General features: G+C 43.7%; 1 protein-coding gene across 9 annotated transcripts in view; it reads left to right on the top strand.

Moving 5' to 3' along the window:
* The window catches only part of ZNF438 (zinc finger protein 438), a 197,765-nt gene extending 173,056 nt beyond the window's left edge, over window positions 1-24,709 (top strand). For all 9 annotated transcript variants that reach the window (XM_027559775.1, XM_027559776.1, XM_027559770.1 and 6 more), the window contains 3 exons: window positions 10,308-10,391; window positions 20,693-22,469; window positions 23,830-24,709. In XM_027559775.1, coding sequence (XP_027415576.1) covers window positions 10,308-10,391; window positions 20,693-22,469; window positions 23,830-24,448 — 2,480 coding nt within the window. In that variant the 3' untranslated portion in view covers window positions 24,449-24,709. The remainder of the gene's footprint in view (window positions 1-10,307; window positions 10,392-20,692; window positions 22,470-23,829) is intronic.
* Window positions 24,710-24,776: the final 67 nt, after the last annotated feature.

Below are 24,776 nucleotides of genomic sequence, written 5' to 3'. Positions count from 1 at the left end.
CCAGTATTTTGGCCACCTCATGCGAAGAGTTGGCTCATTGGAAAAGACTCTGATGCTGGGAGGGATTGAGGGCAGGAGGAAAAGGGGACGACAGAGGATGAGATGGCTGGATGGCATCACTGACTCAATGGACATGAGTTTGGGTAAACTCCAGGAGTTGGTGATGGACAGGGAGGCCTGGCGTGCTGCAATTCATGGGGTGGCAAAGAGTTGGACACGACTGAGTGACTGAACTGAACTGAACCTGAAAATGGTTTGTTGTCTTGTTGTCTAATCACAGTTTCATTCTTTGAACATAGTACTGGGGCTGTTTCCTAAGCTCCTCTCCTGGTTTTTCTTCTCTCCTCCCCTCTCTTCTCAGTCTGGGGAAAGAACACCAAGCTAAGAACTGAACTCTGGTTCTTCTGCCCTTTTTTCTGGGTTCTTTGCTGTGCTATGCTGTGCTCACTCAGTTGCATCTTACTCTTTGCGACCCCATGGACTGTAGCCTCCCAGGCTCCTCTGTGGAATTTTCCAGGGATCAAACCCACATCTCTTGCATCTCTTGCATCAGCAGGTGAATTCTTTACCACTGTGCCACCTGGGAAGCCTCTGGGCTCTTGGAATCTTGGCTGAATCAGTGAGCCTCAGTTCATTCTTCTTTCAAATAGGGATAATAATTCTTGCCCTGAAATAGTCAAATGAGATAAGATACCATTGATACTGTTGATTCTCATCATTCACAGTAGTTACATTGTGTAAGGTCACAGGAACACTGAATTAACTAAAACTATACCATGGCTCCCAGGGGAAATGCAGGGTTAGGTTCCTGTGAGTCTCTGGTCACCATACAACATTTTCTCATCTATCAATATAGAACCTGCTTTTATGTATGTTTCTGTTCAAAGACACCTCGCTGAATATATCTTGTTGATTCCTTGACATGAATTTACCTCACAGAGACAGCATTATAACTCATGCCTGAACAACACTTATCTGACACACGTGTTTTCTCCATTAGGTGCATCAGACTCTTCTAATCCATAGGGACACCAGACAGCATATCAGCACTATTCTCAAAAACTATTTTAGACAGTGAAATCACTAACAATGGGGAAAAAATACCAAAAAAATGTGGCACTAAGTAGACAGCAAAAAGAACACTTGTTTATACCATGGAAGCTGAGGCAAGGCAAAGTGTCCACCACCACTGGGAATGTGACTCAGATTTGGAGATTATAAATAAATTTTAGCAAGCAGGTAAATTTACAAATAACAGAATCTGCAAATGAGGATCCGCTGTGTAGGAATGCCTTTTGTAAACTCTTAGAGCACAATATAAATCTCAGAATAAGTTGCAGAATAAAACTTCTTTTGGAACTCACATATTATAACTTTGTGCAGTGTTGATATTATTAATGTGAAGTTAATCAAGTAATAATATGTTATTTGAGAGCAGCTACAAGTTCTTAGCCCAGTAAAGCTACAAAAACAGCTCTTACTGTGAACTCTGTCTCTTCAGCACTCACATTTAGTGCACAGTAGCGATGAGAACCACTGTAATTTGATGCTTTGTGTTTAGTGGTTAACGTGGCTTTGTGACCTCATTATGAGGAAGGGGAGGGAACATTCCCTATGTTTTACCAAAATATTATGTTTCTAAATATGTGACATTCATATGGAAGTATTTTGATCTTAACTAGCAGTGTAAACGCTGTTCTTGGCCTTTTGGTACCATTTTATGTTGCAGACCAAGTACAAATTGACATTTTCAAGCTGGTTTTGGTTAACTCCTTAGTGTTGCAAATTGGAACTTTCCAATGTAATAACTTCTGCAAAATACCGCTGTGAGTATTAGTATGTTATGCTGTTGACAGAAGTACAAATGGAAAACACACACATACCTATGGAAGTTTCCTCATAGGACAAAATGGAAATGACTTGGGTGGCCTAAGCCTTATCAGGCAGACCTCATACTGGGAGTTATTTTCCTAGTTGAGATAAAATACTAGAGTCAGGAATATTCTTCTTAGTAAATTTGGATTAGGACTATTTTCATCATTGGAAATCGCCAGACTTCCTGTGCTTCAAACACAGACTACCATCAGATTATCCACTCAGGCCTGGATCAGTGTCACTGTAGCCACTTGGCAGCAGAGTCTTTCGGAAACTCCAATTAACCATGTAAATATATTTCATAGCATCACCTCTCACTTTGTCAGGACCCCCGCTGCCTTTCTATCATTAACATAAATGCAGGTGCAAATAGCATTTATGTACTTTGATAGGAAGCAGTTGGAAACATCTCACCGTGGGACCCAACACTTTGAGATTGTGTACATCTGTTCCAATAATGTATGCAGCCCCAGCGACACGAACACAAGGATGCGAACATCTGCCCCCGAGACCGTTTGCCATATAGCAGATGCTAATGTCTTTATTTATGCAGATGGCTGGCGTGACGAGCCGAGAAGGGATAAAAGGGAAGAAGTTTGACAGCAGTATTTCGATGTTATGAAGCCAGGAATATAGGTTAGGCATTTTATGTTTGTAAAAGTCTACTACTAATAAATGGGGAAAAAGTGGAAACAGTGACAGATTTTATTTTCTTGGGCTCCAAAATCATTGTGAATGGTGACTGCAGTCATGAAATTAAAAGATGCTTGCTCTTTGGAAGAAAAACTATGACAAACCTAGACAGTATATTATAAAACAGAGACATACTTTGCTGACAAAGGTCCATACTGTCAAAGCTATGGTTTTTCCAGTAGTCATGTATGGATATGAGAGTTGGACCATAAAGAAGGCTAAGCACCAAAGAATTGATGCTTTTGAACTGTGGTGCTGGAGAAGACTCCTAAGAGTCCCTTGGTCAATAGGGAGATCAAATCAGTCAGTCCTAAAGAAAATCAACCCTGAATATTCATTGGAAGGACTGATGTTGAAGCCGAAGCTCCAATATTTCGGCCACCTGATGCAAAGAGCCGACTCATTAGAAAAGACCCCGATGCTGGGAAAGATTGAAGGCAGGTGAAGAAGGGGGTGACAGAGGATGAGATGGTTGGATGGCATCACAGACTCAATGGACATGAGTTTGAGCAAACTCTGGGAGATGGTGAAGGACAGCGAAGCCTGGTGTGCTGCAGTCTGTGGGGTTGCAAATAGTCTGACACAACTTAGTGACTAAGCAACTACTACTAATAGGAATAGAAATTCATAAATCTTGTCATGCTTTGAGTAAACATATTGTTGTTTCTTTAAATTAATTCACATCAAAACCCTAAAAACATTTATAGAAATTCCAGCACTTAAATCAGAAGCAGCAATTAATGATTATTTTTGTCTTGATAAAGTAATTTTAAATGGTTTTGAATGCCTTTTGCTAAGAGTACTGAAAAAATTGTGCTCTTAAAAAAAAAAATTACAGTACTACTAAGAGAATCTTGTGATGATAGTTCTTAAAATTGGAGAAAAAAATAAAAATGTCATTAGTTTAAATATATTGAGTTGGCCAAAAAGTTCATTTGGGTTTTTCCATAAGAGGTTACAGAAAAACCCAAACAATCTGTTTGGCCAACCCAATAATTTATAAGATATTTCATGAATATAAATTCAAATTGAATACAATAAAATTTGAAGTATTACATATTTTTAATACTTTGGTCAGTCAAAAATTTTTTATTTAAGCTGTATTCTAATATTTCCAACTAATGACATTTAACTGTAATTTATATTTTTATTAAAGTAAATTACCAAAAAGTTTATTTTTATAACTCTCCTAAGGATCTGCTTTACAGCTTCTCACACAGGAAAAAGGTGAAGGAAAAACTTGTCAACCAAAAATGAGACATTTCCAGATTTTATTTTCTATTCTCATTCACATACACACAAAAGAAATCACAGAATCTTCAAAGATCTGTAATATCAGATTTTATCTAGTTAGCAGTTCTCAAATATTTTAATTTCAGGCCCCTTTACATGCTTAAAAACTACTGAATATTTGTTTATGTCAGTTGTATCAATTGGGATTTACCATTTTTGAGATTATAAACTGAAAAAATATGTATTTGTGGATTCATTTTCAAATAACAATAATCTGGGCTTCCCTGGTGGTCCAGTGATTGAGTCCGCCTTGCAATGCAGGGGACACCAGTTTGATCCTTGATCTGGGAGGATCCCACGTGCCTTGGAGCAGCTAAACTCACGCACCACAACTGCTGACCCTGTGCTTCAGAGCCTGAGAGCTGCAGCTACTGAAGCCTGCGTGTGCAGAGCCTGTGCTCCTCAACAGGAGAAGCCTCGGAAGTGAGAAGCTCCCGCTCACCACAACTAGATAAAACCCTCAAGCAGCAGCGAAGACCCAGCACAGCCAAAAATAACTAATAATAATAAAATAACAACAGTAATCTCATTACAGCTTAACATATTTTGTGTAATTGGCTGTATTTTCCAAAGCAAAAGAATTAGAAGACTTATCACTGATTTACATTTTTTGCAAATCTTTAAAGTCTGGCTTCATTGAAAATCATAAGAGTCTCCGACTCTTTTCTGGTCCTGTAGCCAGTATGTTGTGATAGATTGTTTATATTGGAGTGTTTGAAGAAAATCTAGCTTACAGTAACTGGAAAGCGGGTATTTTAATGGCCTTCTCAGACAATTGTGGATATTTTTCTTTGCTACTAGACCAAAACACGCCAGGTAACTGTAACAGAGCTTAAACAAGTCAAGTAAGGTAACAGCTTACCATGTAGCTGTAATGTGAAATTGAAATTGTATTGTATTCTTGTATTCTATTACATTTTGGTCTGTATGACACTTGAATCTTTTGCTCATTCATGCAATGTTTATTAGAGAGCATTAGAACTTCCCTGGTGGTCAAGTGGTTAAGAATCCGCCTTGTACTGTCAGGGGCACTGGTTCGATCCCTGGTCCAGGAAGATTCCACAGGCCAAGGGTCAGCTAAGCCCATGCACCACAACTACTGAGCCTGAGCTCTAGAGCCTGCAACTCACAACTACTAAAGCCCTTGTACCTCCAGCCTGTGCTGGGCAACAAGAGAAACCACTGTGATAAGCCCATGCTTCACAAGTAGCCCCCACTTGCTGCAACTAGAGAAAGCCCTCACAGCAGCGAAGAACCAACACAGTCAAAAATAAATAAATAAAATTAGAAAAAGAAAACATTAGTTCACTGAATTACACAGGTCTTCTATATATGCCATTTTATACAGTATTTTGGAAATCTTATCTGTTAAAATAAACACCAGTCTTGTCTAGAGAAGGCAATGGCACCCCACTCCAGTACTCTTGCCTGGAAAATCCCATGGACGGAGGAGCCTGGTGGGCTGCAGTCCATGGGATTGCTAAGAGTCAGACACGACTGAGCGACTTCACTTTCACACATTGGAGAAGGAAATGGCAACCCACTCCAGTGTTCTTGCCTGGAGAATCCCAGGGACAGGGGAGCCTGGTGGGCTGCCGTCTTTGGGGTCGCACAGAGTCGGACACAACTGAAGCAACTTAGCAGCAGCAGCAGTCTCATCTAAAAACCTACTAAGTATAGGAAAGCTTCAGGCTCTTGGGGATGCCTTTAAATTTTCCAAAATTCTAATGCTGCTCGAAATAATAATTTTTATTCTTGACCATGAGTACAGCCAGATGTTTTCTCTTGTAATGACAAGCTTCACTCATCCACTTTTGAGAAAATGTCTGCCCAGTACCCAGCACTGAACATGATCTCTCAACATATGTCTGTCAGATGTTCTTTCAAGTAAGGATGGTTATTCCAATGAAGAGCAGCTAGTTCAGCTTCAAACCATCCACGAGCATTTTTCCTCAGGGCTACCACCATGCCTCTGTGCCACGGAAGTCATGTCCTCATGCAGGATTTTATAAAGGCATATAAGCTCAAGGTCTAACAAAACTAAATTTTCGTCCTGCTTTTCTGTTGTTCTGCCGAGGGAGCCTGGTGACAAAGAATGCGGCTGTTTGGACAGTTTGCTGTCACGTCCTGAGTTCATCAGTTTTACAGTTACATCCTCTGTCCCATCAATGCATTGTGTGCAGAGGTCAGCAGTGGGGAAAAGGCAAGTGACATCTTATTACGAGCAGGAAAAGAGAGTGGGGAAAGCCTCCCGGGTCAGCAGACTGTACTTTGAGAAACAGTACTCTAGAAAAATTCCCGCTTGGTAAAAAGAGGATGTTCAGGCCCATAAGGATTAGGATTTCACGCAGGCTCATCCCAGCAGCGAGTGAAAGAGCCAAAGCCAGACCTCTGCTCACGTCTGCACATGTAATCGACTTGCTCCCCTGAAAAGGTCCCCACCACCAACAACCAAAAAAAGAAGATTCTAGTTCTGTCAAGTTCACTAAAGGTATAGGACTTACCACATGAGGAATGTGGAAGTTCTTTCAGCATTTTCAGACATTTTCATTCAGTTATAATATTCTTCAATGACCTCAATTTTGGAAGCAGATGGAATAGAATTTGAAAAAAATCTGGAAAACTTAAAATTCTATCTGAAATTATAAATAATATTCTATCTGAAATTATAAAAAGTAATTAATGACTTTTTCCTTTCATTTTTGCGCATATTAAAAAAAAAAACCTCTTATGTCAGTGCCTAAAAGTGTTATTAAATAGACTGTGTAATTAATGATTTTTAAAAGTTTCACTTTGGTGTAAACCTAGGCTGTTTGTTCACCAGAAGCTCTGTTAAAGAAGGCCACCATGGAGTTTGGGATTGACACATACACACCACTATGAATAAAATAGATAACCAACAAGGACCATATAGCACAGGGGACTCTGCTCAGCACTCTATAATAGCCTATATGACAGAAGAATCTAAAAGTGACTGGATATATGTATAAGTGACTCATTTTGCTATATGGAAACTAACACAGCATTGTAAATAAACTATATGTCAATGAAAATTTTTAAAAAGAAAATAATATAAAAGAAGAAGGCCACCACCCTAGAAGAAGCCTGGCATTCAAGCACATTGTGAAGGAACTCTTTCTGTGTAAATTTCCTTAAAAGTCTTAAATTTCCTGTAAATCTCCAGCAACCATGCTGTTAGAAAAGGAAGCTCTTTGTCTCTCCTGATGGTTACGTTCTCTGATTGGAAAAAGCTGAAAAGACTAACTGTCTCAACATAGAGATGGATGGTGTGGCACTCACAGTCATTGGAGGAGACTGACATATTAACAGAGTCATCGGCAAACCCCTTCATACATTCAGTGTGTTGAAATGGAAGGAGAGCAACTTTGGGGCCAGACAGACCTGGGTTCAAACCCATCTCTCCCCTGCCAGCTTGTGACTTGCCAGAAAGATTAAGTGTCTGCATCTGTGATCCAGAATACTATGATCAAGAGCTAGTGGAAGATGAAGTCAGATCGTACTTTGAGTACCGAATCTGACCCATGATGGAGGGATATTTTAGTCCTTCACTAGGGGGCTTATGGTTTAGGGTAAGGGAAGACGCCTGTTGATAAGTAGAAACAGGGAACATATTATATACTCTACCTGTGGTAAGAGTTCTCAGAAAGAAAAGAAAGGAGATAGGGCAGTAGCTTGAAAGGGAGAGACAGCCCAAGGATTATTTACAGTTGTTGATTTTGTTTGTATAGTTTTGTATCCAGCAAAAGCACAGGAGAAAGCAACACAGTGTAGCTAAGAGCTATCAGGTCGCTCATCTAGTAAATAACACATTGTATGATGGCCGTGTACCAGACAGGAACTGGGGGCCAAGGTCCTGACAGTGAGCTTACCTTGTAGGAGGAGGAGACAATCTCATTATAAAAATAAGTGCTGTGAAGGACAATTAAAGTAGAGAAAGAAAAGAGCTGTGTGTGTGGCTGAGCACTGCCTTTAGGTGGGATGACCGGGGGAAGCCTCCTGACTTCAGGGGTCTCACTGATGGTGAAGAAGCCCTGAGGCCACAGAGGGTCCTGGAGACACGTGTGGGTGCAGCACAGCATTGGGAACACCCCATTTCCTGATTCAGTTCAGTTCAGTCACTCAGTCATGTCCGACTCTTTGCAACCCCACGAACCACAGCACGCCAGGCCTCCCTGTCCATCACCAACTCCCAGAGTTTACCTAAACTCATGTCCATTAAGTCAGTGATGCCATCTAACCATCTCATCCTCAATCGTCCCCTTCTCCTCCTGCCTTCAATCTTTCCCAACATCAGGGTCTTTTCAAATGAGTCAGCTCTTCACATCAGGTGACCATTTCCTGATACTAAGGCATATATCGTTTCATCTATCGTGTTGCAGGACTTCAGATGAATGGTGCATATTTAGAGCAATAGAGATGCTTGCTCCTGACCCCCTACCCCAGAGAAGATAGACTTATTTGTGTTGTATCATTAAAGAGGGGAGTGTAGAAATAGGAAGAAGAGACAGTGATCTCTCTGTTCCCCACAAGGTCTCAGACACTTTAAGCTGCTATAACAAAGTACCATGGTCAGAGTGGCCTCTAAACAGCAGAAATTTATTTCTCAAGTTCTGGAGGCTAGAAGTTCAAGATCAGGTTCTAAATGGTGAGAGCCCCCTTCTGGGTAGCAGACTGCCATCATCTCATATATCCTAACAGCAGAAAAAGAGGAAGAGAAATCTCTGGAGTCCCTTTTATAAGGCATTAATCCCATTCACGAGGGCTGCACCCTCATGACCTACTCATCTCCTAAAGGCCCCATCTCCTAATACCCTTACACTGAAGGTTAGAATTTCAACATGTGAATTTGGTGGGGGCGGGTAGCGGGGGTGGGGGGGAATGAGTCACCAATATTCATTTCATTGCAAGGTCAATGCCACAATCACTGACAAGGGAGAGAGATGGGGATAGGGTGGGGTGGGGCAGAGGGGTGAGGCTTCAGAAAGGCAACAGGAACAACCTGGCTGGTCCCAGTGAAGAACTGAAGGAAGTCTGTTAGGATAAGAAACAGACTGTGGAATTGGTCTGCAGTCTGAGACTGGAAACCTTGCATTTATGATGTTGTCCAGTGTTCACAATGGCTCGGTTTCTCTGGCTCCAGGCAGTAGGTAGTGGGAGCGGAAAGTACAGGGTGGGACCAGTCAGGGTAAGCACTGTTGAAAGACACCCATGGCATTCTGGGAGTATCCGTGGATGATCAGGCATGAAACCTGATCTGGACTGGGAGTATCTACCTAAGCACACAAACCTACAGAGTCTCAGGGAAAAGAGAGCAGGTGGGTTGTGTCATCATTTCATCCCCTCAGGGAAAATGAGTTAACTCTTACACGTTCCTAACCTGGAGATGAGAGTAAATGTTTCCTTCAGCCAGCTCTCTAGTTGTATCCAGAGAACAAGAAAGATACTGACAGAGGAGAAGCTGGGCAGACTTCAAAAGAAAAAGAACCCAGATTGGTTCTATAGCTTTCAAACCTCTGATGCCTTCATTTTTATTCTTTATTTTTTTAGTGATTCAGGTCAGCATCAGCTGAACCTCAGAATCTGTACAGTATATGTGAGTTAGCCCACACAGAGCCAGGCTGGTCAACCTCATAGAAATAGTTCCCTGCATACCCAGGATCTCAGTGTCAGCAGTGTCTGGCACTTCATTTTCTTTCCAGAGTCAGTATCACAGGTGGTCTCTCTGTGTTAAGGTAAGATGTGCCTTGATTGAAGAAATGAGAAACCGTCAGTCCTTACTAATAAGCAGGAGTTTCAGGGAATAATTATCAACATAACTTAGAAATACATGGTGCTGTACATTTGGACTTAAAATCATGAACTATTTGACATAAAAGTTGAGATATAGAAAAACTTGCATTAAAAAAAAAGTCCTAAAACTTTGTGAGTCAAGGATAAATCAGAAGTGAAGATAGAACAAAACTCTGCCATAAAGCAGTGGAACCATTATTTCATTTTTTTAAAAATGCAGTTTGTACATTCTTTAAAAAGGTCTGTTCTATATACATACACCAAATCTACTTTTGTAGTAATGGTATAAAGATAAGAATATCCTTGTGGTTCCAGCCCCTTGCTTTTAACTATACTGCAGTTGAAACATTGTGATCTTCACCACTTCAGTTGCATAACCAGGGTGTTTTGACCAAAGTCAAGCATAGTCTGCACACACCCAGTTTGTTTCAACTGTCTGCATGTTCTGATGTTGAAACCCTGTTCTTTCTGTTTATCCCACTAAGGAAAAGGTTTTCTTCACCAACTGTCATCCCAGATAGTAACTGTTCCAACTGATATTGAAATACAAGATGTAAACAGAAGGGGTCCGTTTTTAACTTGTTGGTGGAAGATTTCTTGCCCTGAGAGACTAACTCACTAAAGCTGTTTTGCAGGAGATGTCTCCCTGCTCCCCAGCCCTGTGGAGAAACTGCTGACTCAGAAGATGTTGGAATCTCCTGGAAAGACAACCTGTACAGGTATATTTGTTTCTGGGAGTTTGGACTTCAGATGAAATGATGTGCTGCTTTTACCGTGATGAACTTCAGTGAGCAATGCCTTCTCAGATTCAACTGCATATTTACAATTCTGGTAATATTAACAATGAAAAGAATAGTGGGGAAATGGGCTTATCAAGTATCTCACAAGTTGCCTTTGCCCTGCTCTGTATCCCCCAGTGATCATTAGCTTTTAGTTAAATTCTGATGCTGCTCAGTCATTTTTAGATTTGGGTAAAGATACCAAATCGACTGTTTTATAATAGTGAATGAAATCTTGTGAACACTACAGGTTTTTTTTGTTTGTTTGTTTTGTTTTGCGAAAAAGAGAAATAACTTCATCTTTCTCAAAGCATTAAAAATAAGACTATCTCACAGAGTTTTCAACTGTTTTTCATCAGAGGCACTTGAAATTCATAATAGTTCCCCCTAGAAATAAGGACTGATAAAGGGGGGCTTGATTAAAATGAAGGGGAAAGTCACTGAAATCAAGCATTATTAAACCGTATTTTAAATGATAGAGCTTTTTAAATTTTCTTTTTATTTGGGACATTAATTATATGACTTGAAAAGAATAATTACCTGCTTGAATTTAACAAAAACCACATTGTGTAACATTTTTTCTCATGTTAATATTTTAGGTAATTGGCTTTTAAACTTGTTCATAAAGAATGCTTGTTTTCTCCGACTTTGTATTTGTTCGATTTTATGGGCTGTAGTTCCTCTTTGGGTGCCAAATTTTTATTTCTATACACAAGCTATCTTAAACATATTTCTTAATGATTTCTCCAGCAAAATACTGAAATTCACAAGCGCTTTCCAACTTTGGTTGCTCTGCCCACACCCTCGACCACTCACATGTTTTCTCTCCCAAAATGAAAAACTGCATGTCCGTCGCTCTCACCCTTCTCCCAAGATGTAACCAGAGTTCCTAGTCCCTGTCCCTCACAGGACCCCTGAGACCTGGGCTTACCCCACGCCCTGAAGGTCTACCAGAGGAGGTGCTTTCTTCCCCGCTAAGCTGGAGAACAAGAGCAATTAGTATCAATAGTCAGTATAAACAAAAGCAGAGGAGAGTGGCCCCAGAAAACTGCTCTTTGCAATGCACATCTGTTCACTCCTATTCACTAAATACTGTTAATCTGATTAGCACTTTGTCAACTCCATGCAAAAATGGGATTGGGTGGGGGAGCGGAACAGGCAGGGAAAAGAGAGCCTGGTAGGCTGGATCAGATGAAGCTGCCAGAGTGGGTGGCCCCAGAGAGGCAAAAAAGAAATGCTTTACAGGTTTACTGGGAGAATCATTCACAAGGAATAGTTATTTCTTCCCATTTCCCTTCATTTCCCTCTCAACAAAGAAATACACTTTTAAGGATTCAGTACTATTTCCACTGGGCTTCCCTGGTGGCTCAGTGGTAAAGAATCTGCCTGCCATGCAGGAGACACTGGTTCCATCCCTGAGTCAGGAAGGTCCGCTGAAGAAGGAATGGCAGCCCACTCCGGTATTCTTGCCTGGGAAATCCAATGAACAGAGGAGCCTGGCAGGCTGTATAGTCCACGGGGTCATAAAGAATCAAACATGACTTAGCGACTGAACAGCAACAACGCTGTTTCCATACGATTCATGGTCAAGATTTGTGCTTTTTTTTTTCCCTCCCACCAAATATAAGTGTCAGGAGCCTCATACTTCTTGGCAAGAGAGAGTAGAAGACAGAGGACTTCCCTGATGGTCCATTGGTTAAGAACCTGCCTGCCAGTGCAGGGGACACAAGTTCAATCCCTAGTGCAGGAAGATCCCACCTGCCCTGAAGCAGCTAAGTCAGGGCACCAAAACTAGAGACAGCCCTATTGCAGCACTGAGGACCCAGTGCAGCCAGAAAAGAGAGAGGGAGCAAGAGTAGAAAACTAATGTCTACTGCGAAACTGATGTGTGGTAGGCCCCACCCTGGCATGTTTATGGATACTTTTTTCATTTAATCCTGACAGCAACCAGATACAATTATGCACACTTTATAAATAAGAACACTCAGGCTGAGAGTGAGTGACTTTCCTAAACTATGAGACAGAGACAGGAGTTGAACCCACATCTGTCTGAACCCCCAAACCCATGGTCTTCCCACTAGAGACTATGATGGTGGTCATTACCATGGATGCAGCTTCCAGGCAGCAGGTAGAACTGGGAAGAGCCTTTGGTGTCACCTGGGCCAAGCCTTGAATTCCAGTCTGTTACCTGCTGGCTTTGAAATCTGTATCTGTAAAATGCACATGAACAGTAATCCCTAACTCAGTGGATTGTGGGGATTAAAGGAGATAATGCATCCAAAGTATTTTGCACAGTACCTGACACGTGAAATATGCCTTATCATTGGATTAATGTTGAAGAAATAGCATTGAATAGTGCTAGGAAAGAAAAGGATCTCCTGTGCTCAGAAAAGAATTCTCTTCCTTGCTAAGCTAGGCGATGATGAGCAAGACAGCTCTCAAAGCCCATGCTGAATGGAAGGTGCCAGGACATCCCTGGGGTGGCTGCAAGAGGGGAGGGAAGGGAGCTGGCTGGGACCTCAGTTCAGCAAGGGCAAGTGTACCAAGGAGGATGGACTCAGGAAACAAGATCACCAGGTGGGACTGTCTTGCTTTCTCATACAGTGTCGGATTTCCTGAACTAGGGGTCCTAGTAGAGTGATTCTGTGAAGTCTGAGTGCTGTGGATGTGTAGACTAGAGTGGTCTTGGCATCCTGAATCCTCAGAAACAAAGAACACTGTGCCTATGCTGCCAGCATGCTTTACAGCACTGTCTCTCCCGCCAGCACTCAACACAGCCCTGTGGACGGCGCCGCAGAGCCTGGAGGTGCCTGGGGGAGCCAGTGGGCGATGGCTCCACGTGTTTATGGGTTTTTCAACAAAATTAAATTGAGCTCCCCCCATGTTCAGAGGCCTTTCTTTCATCTCGGACTTCTCCAGGGTTTCACCATACTGGTTTTAACCAGAGACCATCCTGGGAAACAGTTTGAACCCCAACTGGAACTTATTATTGGAAAGCCAAGTGAGAGGGAGAACAGGGATGCCAAGCAATAAAACTGAAAATAGAGTTTCTCAGTTTAATACAATTAAAACCTAAACAAGCCCTAAAAGTTTGGGCTCTTTTGTGGCCAAGAGTGCTTGGCAGCACTCTTATTCTGGGCCTAGAGCCAGGGAGCCCTGTGTCAAGAGCAGGGACCCTCTTTCTCTACCTGTTCTCTGCTCTGGACTTAGCCATGGACCTCGGTGTCTCCCTAGATGGAGTGATGGTGGAACCGTGTCCAAACCAGCCAAGGGTCGAGTGGGAGCAACTTTGTTCAGAAGCAGCACCCTGCGCCTTGGTTCTGCGGGTGGAAATCAGGAAGTGAGTTATTTGCAGCTGTTGGAGAACCGCCTGCCTCATGTGCTTGTCTCTTAACACTGTCTGTACAGGGGCATGTTGTGAAGCAGCCGGATGAGGCTAGCTTGGCTGTGGGCTCATGGACCACTGACCTGCATCTTCCCTCTGCTGCCTCTCACGTGCAGCCACACCCATCAGTTAGACCTGGTGGAGGAGATGCACGCAGGACCCACTTGGTCCTTGCTCCAGACAAATAGCTGGCCGCCTTATTGGATTCCTCAGAATCCTATGGTTAATAATTGGTAAACTCAACTTTGAATATCTGCTTCAAGTGCCTCTTAGTTTTTCATCAGTTCTCTAATTAGTGGGCTGTTGGAAAGAATCTTTTAATGGTCATTGAAGTTTGGGGATATGACAAGCCATTTCTACTTTCAAATTTTTCCCCCCCTCCTTAAAATTTAGAGATAATACTATATTTTAATATAATATATAAATTATAATATACTGTAAAGTATCATATATTTTGGAGTTAAGGGCAATTTTGTAAATACTTTCCCCCTTTTCAATTAATTAACTTTATTAACTAACTTCATTTATTTGTTTATTATTTCTGGCTGTGCTGGGTATTCATTGCTGCACAGGCTTTTTTCTAGCTGTGGCAAGCAAGGGCTACTCTCTAGTTGTGACGTGCGAGCTTCTCATTGCAGTGGCGTCTCTTGTTGCGGAGCATGACCCTTAGGGCATGGACTTCTGTAGTTTTGGCTCTTAGGCTCTAGAACACCGGTTCAGTAGTTGTGGCCCACAGGCTTAGTTGGGATGTGGGGTCTTCCTGGATAAGGAATCAAACCTGTGTCTCCTGCAATGGCAGACAGATTCTTCACCACTGAGCCACCAAGGAAGCCTAAAAATTTTCCCCTTCTTGAGGGGAGGATGAAGAAGTAGAAGCCCATTGTCCACATTAGAATCAGATGGATATGGACTTCAGCTGTTACTTAACTTCCTCAAGCTCTTTTTGCTTAATCTGTTAAGGGGGACAGTAATACTTATTTGTAGAGTTTGCATAAGGATTCACTTAAGAGACCCAGCACAGATTCTAGACCATAATAAGGACTCACTACCACCTCGTTTTCCTTTAATCCACAGTTAGATCAAATTCTCACCGACTGTAAATGTCACTCTTCAAAATAATTATTTTTAATACACTTAACATATTAAAAACAGCCCACATATAAAATCGTAATACTAAGTATTTGCATTGTAGAATTGTGAAAAATTAATTTTACTGAGTGAGCCTTTCATGTTTCCAGTTAATAAAAGTCCATGTTTAGTACCTGGGAGTCCTGTGAGCCTCTTTAACTGTGTTATGGGTAATTTCGCAGGATTTCCAGAAATGATGAATGTCAGTGGAAATTTCGACTTACCATTTAGTGCACAGTTCTCTGAAATCTGTGATTTAGTAGGTGACAGGTGAGGGGTTTTAGATCACACCATCTGGGAGAGAGGCCTTGTAAATGTGTCGTGGGATAAACCACTGTTGCAGCCGCATAGCTGAGAAAGACTTGCTACAATCGTACCATTTCAGTGTTTTAAAAAACTTCATGGCATTTTCAGCTTCTCTAAACACTCTTGTTGTTCAAACTACTTTAAAAAAAAAAAAAACTTGTGGTTTTATAGCAAACTGACCTTTATTGCAAATCGCTTTGTTTTACGTTTTTTAAGATTTTGTTGTTGTTATTGTGGATCACTTTTAAAGTCTTCATTGAATTTCTTACAATATCATTTCTGGTTCATGTTTTTGGTTTTTTGGCCTCGAGGCATGTCAGGGATCCTAGCTCCCTGACCAGCACCCCTTCATTGGAAGGTGAAGTCCCAACCATTGGACCACCAGGGAAGCCCCTGCCTTGTTTTATTTTAAGGAGCCAAATGTTGGGAGAGATGGTTCTCAGCACTTCAGTTGTCCTTGGGAGATAATGAGCTCTGATGCTTCCCAGGACTGAACCTTGAGGGGTGGTGATGCACTGCCTGTCAGATGACTCAATTACTTCTCTTAACCACTAGCAATTCTTATCCTTAAGTAGGCAAGGAAAGGAAAAACTTGAAATGTTCTCTCTGACATCTGGACATAGTCATTTATGAACAGACACACACTTACCCATCACCAACATCCCCAGAGATACTCCTTCTGCAAAATGGATCCAAAAAGGAAACTTTCATTTGCCTTTCATTCATTCAACAAATATTTATAGGTACCTTCTCTGTGCTAGGCATAGCGAATATTCAGTGGAAAATATGCATTCATCTCATCCTACCCTATAGTTACCCCCACCACTGTGCCTTTACCCCAAAGGCCACACCCCAAGACTAGTTTCTTTGCTTTCCTTTGAGAGATATTCTGTGTATACACGGGGATTAGTTTGTGTGTGTCTCTCACTACTTTAAAAAAAATATCCAAGTGATAGTATCTCACACCTTGGAGAGTGTTATGTATCAGTCTAACTCATTCTTCTTTTCTGCTGCTGCTTAGTATCCCATTGCCTGATTGGCTGACTGTTGTATTTGTACCTGTATTAGTACTTTGTTTCTGTTGCATGGTTGGCTATTGTATTAGTACCCTCTTGCTGAACATTTGAGTAATTCCTAAGGAGTTTTCCCCTCTATTTTTATGGCCTTGCCCTCTTTTTCCTGCTATGATTTTCTTCTAATGCATCATTTCATTCCCTATCACCTCATCATTAATGATTCTGGGAGAAGGGACTCAACATCACCGTCATGATCTGTTCCACACCTATTCCATCTGTATGGAATTCCCAACAGATCCAGGCAAGTGTGAGTAAGTTCAGTTTATCCTGTAAGGCCTTATCCTTTCACCCCACAGATTTCTTCTGATTATTGATCATGAGGCTAATTGATACACTTTTCTACCCCCAGGATCTACCTCTTTGAATTTCAGGGAACCTGGGGAAAACTGACTGTGTGGCAGGCCCCTTACCTGTCACCCCGGGCTCTGTCATCCCAGGCTGCTCACCAATCGGTATTCTCCCATGCTGGGATTGCAGTTACCCTAAAGTTTCCTTTGCTCCGGGACCACAATCAGCTTCCTTTTCCTGTGACTGTCATTGGTCTTCATGTGAGATTTTATTTCCACTGTAATATAGGAACTTCTGAAGATTCGTTGAAGCATATCTACTTTAAATGTATCATAATTAGCCCTCTCCCTCCCTTCTGGAGCAGCTCAATAAATATAGCTGGCTTCATTGCTAGGAACCTTAACTGTCAGAAGATTGCTTTCTTATACTCCGTCATAAAACCTGGGGAACCCCTTCCCAGCTGAAGTCTTTGGGGACTTTGAGGTGACCTTGACCACCAGTTGTTGCTTCAGCTGCATCTTTTGTTCTTTGTTATTTCTGCTCCTCGTCACACTGACAGAGCCATTCTCTGCTCTGAGGGTCAGTTTTTCCTCTTCTAGCTTCCTCCTCTTTTCTCTCTAATCCCCTTCTTTTCCCCTCTTTGTGTGTCTGTTTTCTTTAAAGTAATTTCTTCTTCAGAGCTTGCTTGTTTCTTTGTACCCCAATAGCATCATTTACCATTCTCTCTTATTACCTCCTCAGATGGTTAGTCATTTGGCCTCACCTCTCCCCTTTAACTTTAAAAGGTTTTTTGTTTGTTTGTTTTCCTTCTTTTTTAAAAAATTCATGGTGCTATCCTTATTCTGATGGTGGGCAAGTTAAATTGAAAAAAAGTATTCCAGAGATCTATTCTCTATTTCTTTTTTTAATTTTCAAAGTAATATGGCAATTTTCAGTTTGCCTTTAAATTGTGTTTTTCTTTCATTTACTGATCACTTTATTACAAGTATCACTTATAAATTTTACAAGTAATTATCAGATTTCTGAGTGTATCTGTAACCCTTTTCCAGGCCCTAAAGAGGTAAATAAACTCCCCATCATCAAGGAATTCACTTTTGTGGAGGGGGTGTGGGATGGGGACTGCAGACCATAATGTAATCCATGAGATGGAGCGAGTGTGCTGGAGGAGATGGAAATGGGAAGTGGGGCAGGGAGTTCAGAACAGGGCTACAGGTTTACTAAGGCTCTTCTCTTTACTAAGAGAAGAGTTCACCATGAAGAGGCTATTTGAGCAAAACTTGAAGGAAATGCTGCAGCCCTTACTGGGGATGATCTAGAGAAGCAAGTCAGGGTGGTGAGAGTGGCAGGTGTAAACCCTCTGGGATTCAGGTGTGTGGCCCCTGTGAGGATCAGCAGCAAGGCTGCTGTGCCTGGAGAGAACCTGGGGAGGAACTAGGTTGGAGCACTTCCAGGAGCCCAGGGCTCCAGGCCCTTGAGGCCCCTGCAAGGACTTAGGCTCCAGTCTGAGATGAAGAGCCAATTGGACAGACTTGAGCAGACAAGTGAGGTGTCTTGTGCTGCAATGCATTATTGTCACATATTGTATTTCAAGCGGACTTGAGACTAATTAAGGCCAGCATAGCCTTTCTTCCAGCTCTTCTTGCTATAAATACTGTGTATTCCATCACTTAGGAGTAGGAACTAAATAGAAATCACCCAGTGTTCCCTGTTCCACGATAGGTTGTATAGATGCAAAGACCATTGTGACTGTCAGTATAATTACTTAATAAGCTTTGTCACTTGGCAACCAAAAGCTGTCAATAATTTTAAGCTCTCTGTAAACTCTCTCAATCCTGGTTTAATGTATTTATTTACAGCTTACTTCAGTACTTCTTCTAAAAAGTTAAAAGGAGGTTTAACATGAAAGATGTTTAAATTTAAAAGCTGTGGAAATAGAACTTTAAAAATGAATTAAATTATGCAGGAAGATGAAGCAGATATAGCCAATCAGTTTAGGTGACTATTGTGAGGTGATCAACTAGTCAGTTTACCCATGAACTTCATGGTCACAAAGCCAAAAAGGAAAACAACAGATTACATAATTATCCTTGTCTAATTTTTCCAACCTTAACACAAGTCTTTTCCCTTCTTCCTCTAATGTATGCTATAATACTATGTGAAATATGTTTCTAGCATACTTTTTCTTCATCAAACAGTGATTACTGTCTAGAATAAGGTGATCAGTCAGTACATATTTGCTGAAAAAAATCATTTTTGTGCTAAAATTGTTAGTTCGCTCACTGTAGACATTAAAATCAAGGTGATTAAAATCATCAGATTGCCAGCAAACTAAGGGAAAAGCTGTATCATTTCATCTTTATACCTTTCACATGACATGACATGACATGACATGGCATGAAGTAGCAGGCAGTTGTATCCAACTCTTTGCAACCCAATGGACTGCATCCCACCAGGTTCCTCTCTCCATGGAATTTTCCAGAAAAAAATACTACAGTGAGTTCCATTTCCTACTCCAGGGGATCTTTGAACCCGAATCTCTTGCGTCTCCTGCATTGAGCAGGTGGATTCTTTATCAGTGTGCCACCTGGGAAGCCCTTTATACCCTTGGTAGTTCCTAAACAAATAGTTCTTCGATCCTCTTCCTATAACTCCAAAATTTAACAGACTCTGAAAACAGAAAATGTTATCAAAAGTTGGATATTAAAACACATTCAGAGGCAAAGCCTAAACTGAAATAAGAACTTTAAAAATCATTCCCCCCCTGCCCCCACCTTGTGAATGCCCATATATTTCACTACAGAAGTGGTAATAGGTTTAATTTGGGGTATTATGCAGACTCTGCAAGGTGTTATGTAACATCTGCTGTAAGCATTTATTACTTTTTTAAAATTTGAAAGTGTAAATTCCAAAGCACATCTGGCCCCAGTGGTTTCAGAAAAAAACCATGGGTGGCAGCCATCTCTAGAAAAGTGTGGATACCTGGAAAACACAAGCTGACTGATACGAGGTACTCAGAAATGAGAAGTTCTTCTGCAGCCAGGACTCAGGAGCTTGAGGCCTTAGGGGAGAAAACCAATGATTCAGTCCTTAGAAGCAGTGCATGGAAATGTTTCCATAATTGTCCCCTCAGAGCGGTAATCATGGCTTTTTGGGTCAGCCTAATAAATCTCAAATATGAAGTGTTAGCCTGTCAGTTAAAATTGTTCCCATCGGTGTCCTGGAAGGCCCTTTTTGTGTGATCCATGTATTTTTTATGTTGTCTCTGTGTCTTTACTTATCACTCTGTATCTTTTTGTTTTTCTTCCAACATGTGTGTAAGGTGTCACATCAACTTTTTTAATACTGGTGATTTAATTGTAAAAGCACACATAAACAGTTTGAGAGGTGTGAGAAGAAATTCACAAGTCACACGGGGAAGCAGCCACAGAGCCAGCATTCAGTCTGGCATGCATCCCTGTGTGCAGGACAGATGGCGCTGCCAGTGGGTCAAATTTGTCCTAAAACCGAGTAAGAAAGGAGGTTGGTACAAGAAACGTTTGTTTCCTAACAAAGATACAGTGGGATCCAATATGGGCTTTGTGCTCACAGAGCATAAGTTTAATAGGGAAAGCAAGACATTTATATGAAAGAAATAAGAGTCTGCAGTAGAACATGCCAGAGGGGATGTAGCCCAGAGCTCAGGGACAGGGTGGGGAGCACTGGCCTGTAAAAATAAATTGGAGTGAGGTCAACAGGGAGGATGGACTTGCAGAATACAAAGACAGTCCCAGCTTTCAGGATGCTCTGTGTTCTGTAGTAGAGATGAACAAATATAAATTACTGTGGAAAGTGGTGAGTGTTATGACAAGGGCCGTGGAACCCTGGAGAATAACAGTCATGAGTCCCTGGAAAGGTGGGCAGGAGCTGACCTCCATCTTGAGGAACACTAGCTCTGCACCCATGGGCAAGGTTGGGTGCAGGGATGCTTCCGGGCAGAGGAGATGGTTGGTTGCTTACCTGTGCTCTCAGCACAGGACAGTGACTCCAGAGTGCCTTTTTATGTTGTGTTGTCCTTGCAGGCGAACCAAATATCCCTCCTGGGGCGATTCACAGCGGGAAAGGCCTGCAGAATAAGAGTCAATTTAGAACCATCGCTCCAAAGATTGCGCCCCAAGTCTTGGCACCCAGAGTGCTGCCGGGCCCGGTGCCTTCACTCTCTGATCAGGCGAATCCAGGCCCTTCCCTCGGCTCCAAGCCCCTGGGGATGCCCCCACAGAATTATGCGCTGATGCAGGTGGCCGGCCAGGAAGGGACCTTCTCGCTGATCGCTCTGCCGCACGTGGCCTCAGCTCAGCCGATCCAGAAACCCCGGATGCCTCTGCCCGAGAACCTAAAGCTGCCCATCCCCCGGTACCAGCCCCCGAGACCTGGCAAAGGAGTCAGAAAGAAGCCAGAGCTCGAGAGGGGCTGCAGCAAATCTGCCCAAACCCAAGCAGCCCCTCCCCCACCTGAGCATCCGGAGCCCCCGCACAAGCCCAACCCACCCAAGGTGGCACCAGACCAAGCCCCAGCTGCGCTGACCAACAGGAGTGGCCACCAAGACCCCGGGCCTCCAGGGACCAGCAACCATGGAGGTTGGACTCCTCCTGCCACCCCAGCACTGGCCACACCAGAGGAGCCTTCCGCCGAGCAGGGCCTCCAGAAGAGTTCAGGAAGAGCGAAAGTTCCAAGCAAGAAAACCCCCAGGAAACCTTCTGCTGTTGCCAGTGAAAAACCTCAAGAACCGGTCGATGCCACCAAAGCCATTTTGTCATCACCAGGCGTCATTGGAAACGCGGTCCAGGTGCCCTCTTCCGTCCCCAGAGGTAAACTGCCCATCCTGCCCTACTCGAGAGTGAAGACCACGCAGGTTTACAGGAGCGGAGCCACCGTGAACACTGCGCATGTCCCCTTCCCTGGGCTCAGGACTGCCCGAGACCAGACGCCCTCCATCCCGGAAGGCTTCAGTGCGGCCCCACAGGTGGGGGACAGGGGACCTGCCCCACCGGCTCCTGGGCAGAGCCCCGGCAACAGTGCCTTCTGTCAAGCCACCAAGCCCGACCTTAACCATAAAACAAAACTGAACGGTGAGACAGCGAAGAGAAGAGGAAGAAAACGCAAGGGCCCAGACGAACTTTTGACATTTCAGGGGAAAAGGTGGAAATGTGTCCTTAGTTGTAAAGACAGCAAAGCAAGAGTCAAAAGTGAGCCCCAAGAATCCAGGGACCAAAAACCGGAGGCCGTGAAAAAATACCGGAGCATCATGCCCAAACCTGTCCCGGTCCTGCCAGCCCTGGCCTTGCCCCCAGCCACCCTCCAGCCCCCGCCACCCGGGAGCCTGGGACACATGTCTTTCGATCACTCCCTGGCCCCCAACCATCTGGACTGGAAGGAGGACGGCCAGCCCCCAAAGCCAGACTCTGCCTTCAGAAATGGGTTTTCCGGCCTCAGGAAGACTTGGCACAAGTGCCACGTGTGTGACCACCCCTTCCCGTGCAAGCAGCACCTCCGCGAGCACACGAGCGCATCCCCGGACAGCCGGCCCTACAGCTGCCGGCTCTGCAGAAAGGTGTACAAGCGACGGGGCAGCCTGAGCGCGCATGTGCGGCTGCACCATGGGGATTCCCGGCCCAGGAAGCTTGTGTGCTGCGAGTTCTGCGCCAAGGTGTTCGGCCACGTCAGAGTGTACTTCGGCCACCTGAAAGAGGTGCACGGTGTGGCCATCAGCACCGAGCCCTCCCCCTGTGAGCCGCAGCCAGGGGACCTGCCGAGGACCAGAGAGCAGACCCCTTGTGAGGTGGAGGGACTGGTGGACAGGTGAGTACGATGCGGGGTGCTGGCCAGAAGGAACTTTAAGATTCCAGATCAGGGTCGGATCCCACATTCCGGAAGGTGAGTTTGGAAAGACAGCCCTCAGATTAAGATTTCCGAAGTTAACTGCTACCACTTAACCTCTGTTCTGTGAGGAATGGCCTCATTTCTCTTTGGTCTCTGATCATTCATGATTTTTGACCAGCTTCATTCTCCATCAGCCAGGGCACAAGGGCCAGCTTGAGGGATGCTGGAGACATTCGGGCATGAGATTAATTTTGCATCTGAAATATGGAAGAGTAACTTAACATCTATGGTTATGGTCCTTTTGACGAGTAATTTCCCCCAAACTTTTATGCCCACAGAATGTATATTGAAAGAGCATCATTTGCCCCAATACTGGCATACCAGCTGGTGGGGACTCAGCCCGTCCAGGGCAGACCTGCCCCTCAGCACTTGGTCTGTTTCCCCCTGAGGCCAGGTAAGCTGTCTCCTACATGGTTGCCTGTGCGGTGCTTTTTTCCAGCACTGTAAACAAGGCAGCTGAATCATTTGAAAGCCTGTCAGGTGGGTCAGAGAGTCCTGAGTAAATCAAGAAAGCACCCTCAGTCTGTCCCTTTTGCTCTGAGTGATGGAGGGGGTTTCTGTAAGATGCATGCACATCAGTACCATGCACATCAAACGTCTCCCAGCACTTTAGAACCTCGGTCCCTCATCATCACCAGTTGTTCTGATGGTTCTCAATGCTTTCTGTTCACTTTCAGCTCAGTCTCTCATAGTCACTAAAAATAAGCTACACCAGTCCTGTTTCTTCCCGGCTTTTCTGGAGTTTCTCTGTGTCTCTTTATGCATTTCCATTCCCTTTTAGATACCTGTGCCTTTTCCTAAGGTACATAGCCACCTCCCCCAAAGAAACCTCACTTCTGAGTGGTTAATGGAGTCCGTTTGATTTTTAGGTAAACTGTGCAAAGTGCATTGGGTGCTTGGGGTTAGGAAGGGCCCCCTGAGGGGTGGGGACAGTCATCTCAGCTGGACCCAGTGGGTTCCTGCAACACTTGGTACCTCTTGCTCTCCTGGTGGGCACACCTGTTGCCATGGTAACCAAAGAACAGTTAGCTCTTGGAGGAGATGCATAAAGGGGGACCCTTTTGTGAAGTGGCCCTGCCAGCCTGGGAGGTGTGAGGCCCCACCACACAGGCCTGACATTGACCTTCTCCGGGGCCTCTGTCTCCCACACGGTCTCTACTCTCCCTGCCTTCAACCTCCTCTTTGGTGCATGGTGTATATGTCTTAGAGCCCAGAAGGCCAGGAGCTGTTAGGAGAAGTTTTTCAGTGAGGTCTGACACATTCTCTCCCCCGTTTCCAGGGAGACCAAGTCCAGCCTGGAAGAAGACCTCCTAATGAACCAGAATGACGAGGCCGGGTTCCAGATCAGATGTGGTCGCTGTCAGATCACTGCTCAGTCTCTGGCTGAAATCAAGTTCCACCTGCTTTCTGTTCATGGTGAGGAAATCCAAGGCCAGTTGCCAGAGGAGAGCTCACCCTCCTCCGGAAGCAGACCAGCTCACGGAGAACTAACTAAACAGGCTGCTCCTTTCTGGAAACGTCCTGAGAGAAGGAAGCTGCTCAGGCATCATCCCTCAGCTGGGGAGCTCTGTGCAGTCCCCAGACTGAAAAGACAACTGTACCTCCATCATCAGAACAACGTGGAAACCCTCACGAAACAGGAACGAGCCCAGCCAGGACCCAGTGAGCCCAGAGGCGACCCCCAGGGCCCCAAGTGTCCTGGCCCCCAGGCTGCCCTCCCCCTGCCCCAGTCTGGCTTTAACTGTGTCCTTTGTGTGCAGATACTAGGAAGCAAAGAAGAGCTACTTCTGCACTGGGAGCGGCAGCACAAGTGTGAGGACCCCCCCAAACTGTGGACAATTTTCAGCACGCTCTCCAGCCAGGGAGTTGTCCAACTTTCCAGCAAAACCGGAAAATGAAACACGGGGTCAGGAGTTAGGAAGAGGTGTGCGCTCTCAGCTGCCTCTGTTTCGTGGAGGTGCTTAAACACCAAAATCCAAAAAGTTACGATCAGCATTAAGTAGCAGAAGTGATTTTTGTACATAGTCTTATTTTATTATAGAATATGTATGTACATATGCTCTTGATGCATATTTTTCTAACATATACAGTTTTATTTGAAAATCCTATGTCCTCTGACTTTTATTTCAGATTCAATAAAAAGATAAATTTGCAGACTGAAATGAGGTCTATTAGGCTGTCCTTCAGATACAGTTTTTAGCAAAAATATGTGTTTATGTGTGTGTG

The sequence above is a fragment of the Bos indicus x Bos taurus genome, chromosome 13, assembly GCF_003369695.1.
Source record: "Bos indicus x Bos taurus breed Angus x Brahman F1 hybrid chromosome 13, Bos_hybrid_MaternalHap_v2.0, whole genome shotgun sequence".
Classification (NCBI taxonomy): Eukaryota; Metazoa; Chordata; class Mammalia; order Artiodactyla; family Bovidae; genus Bos; species Bos indicus x Bos taurus.
This window is presented reverse-complemented; position numbering and strand designations above follow the sequence as displayed.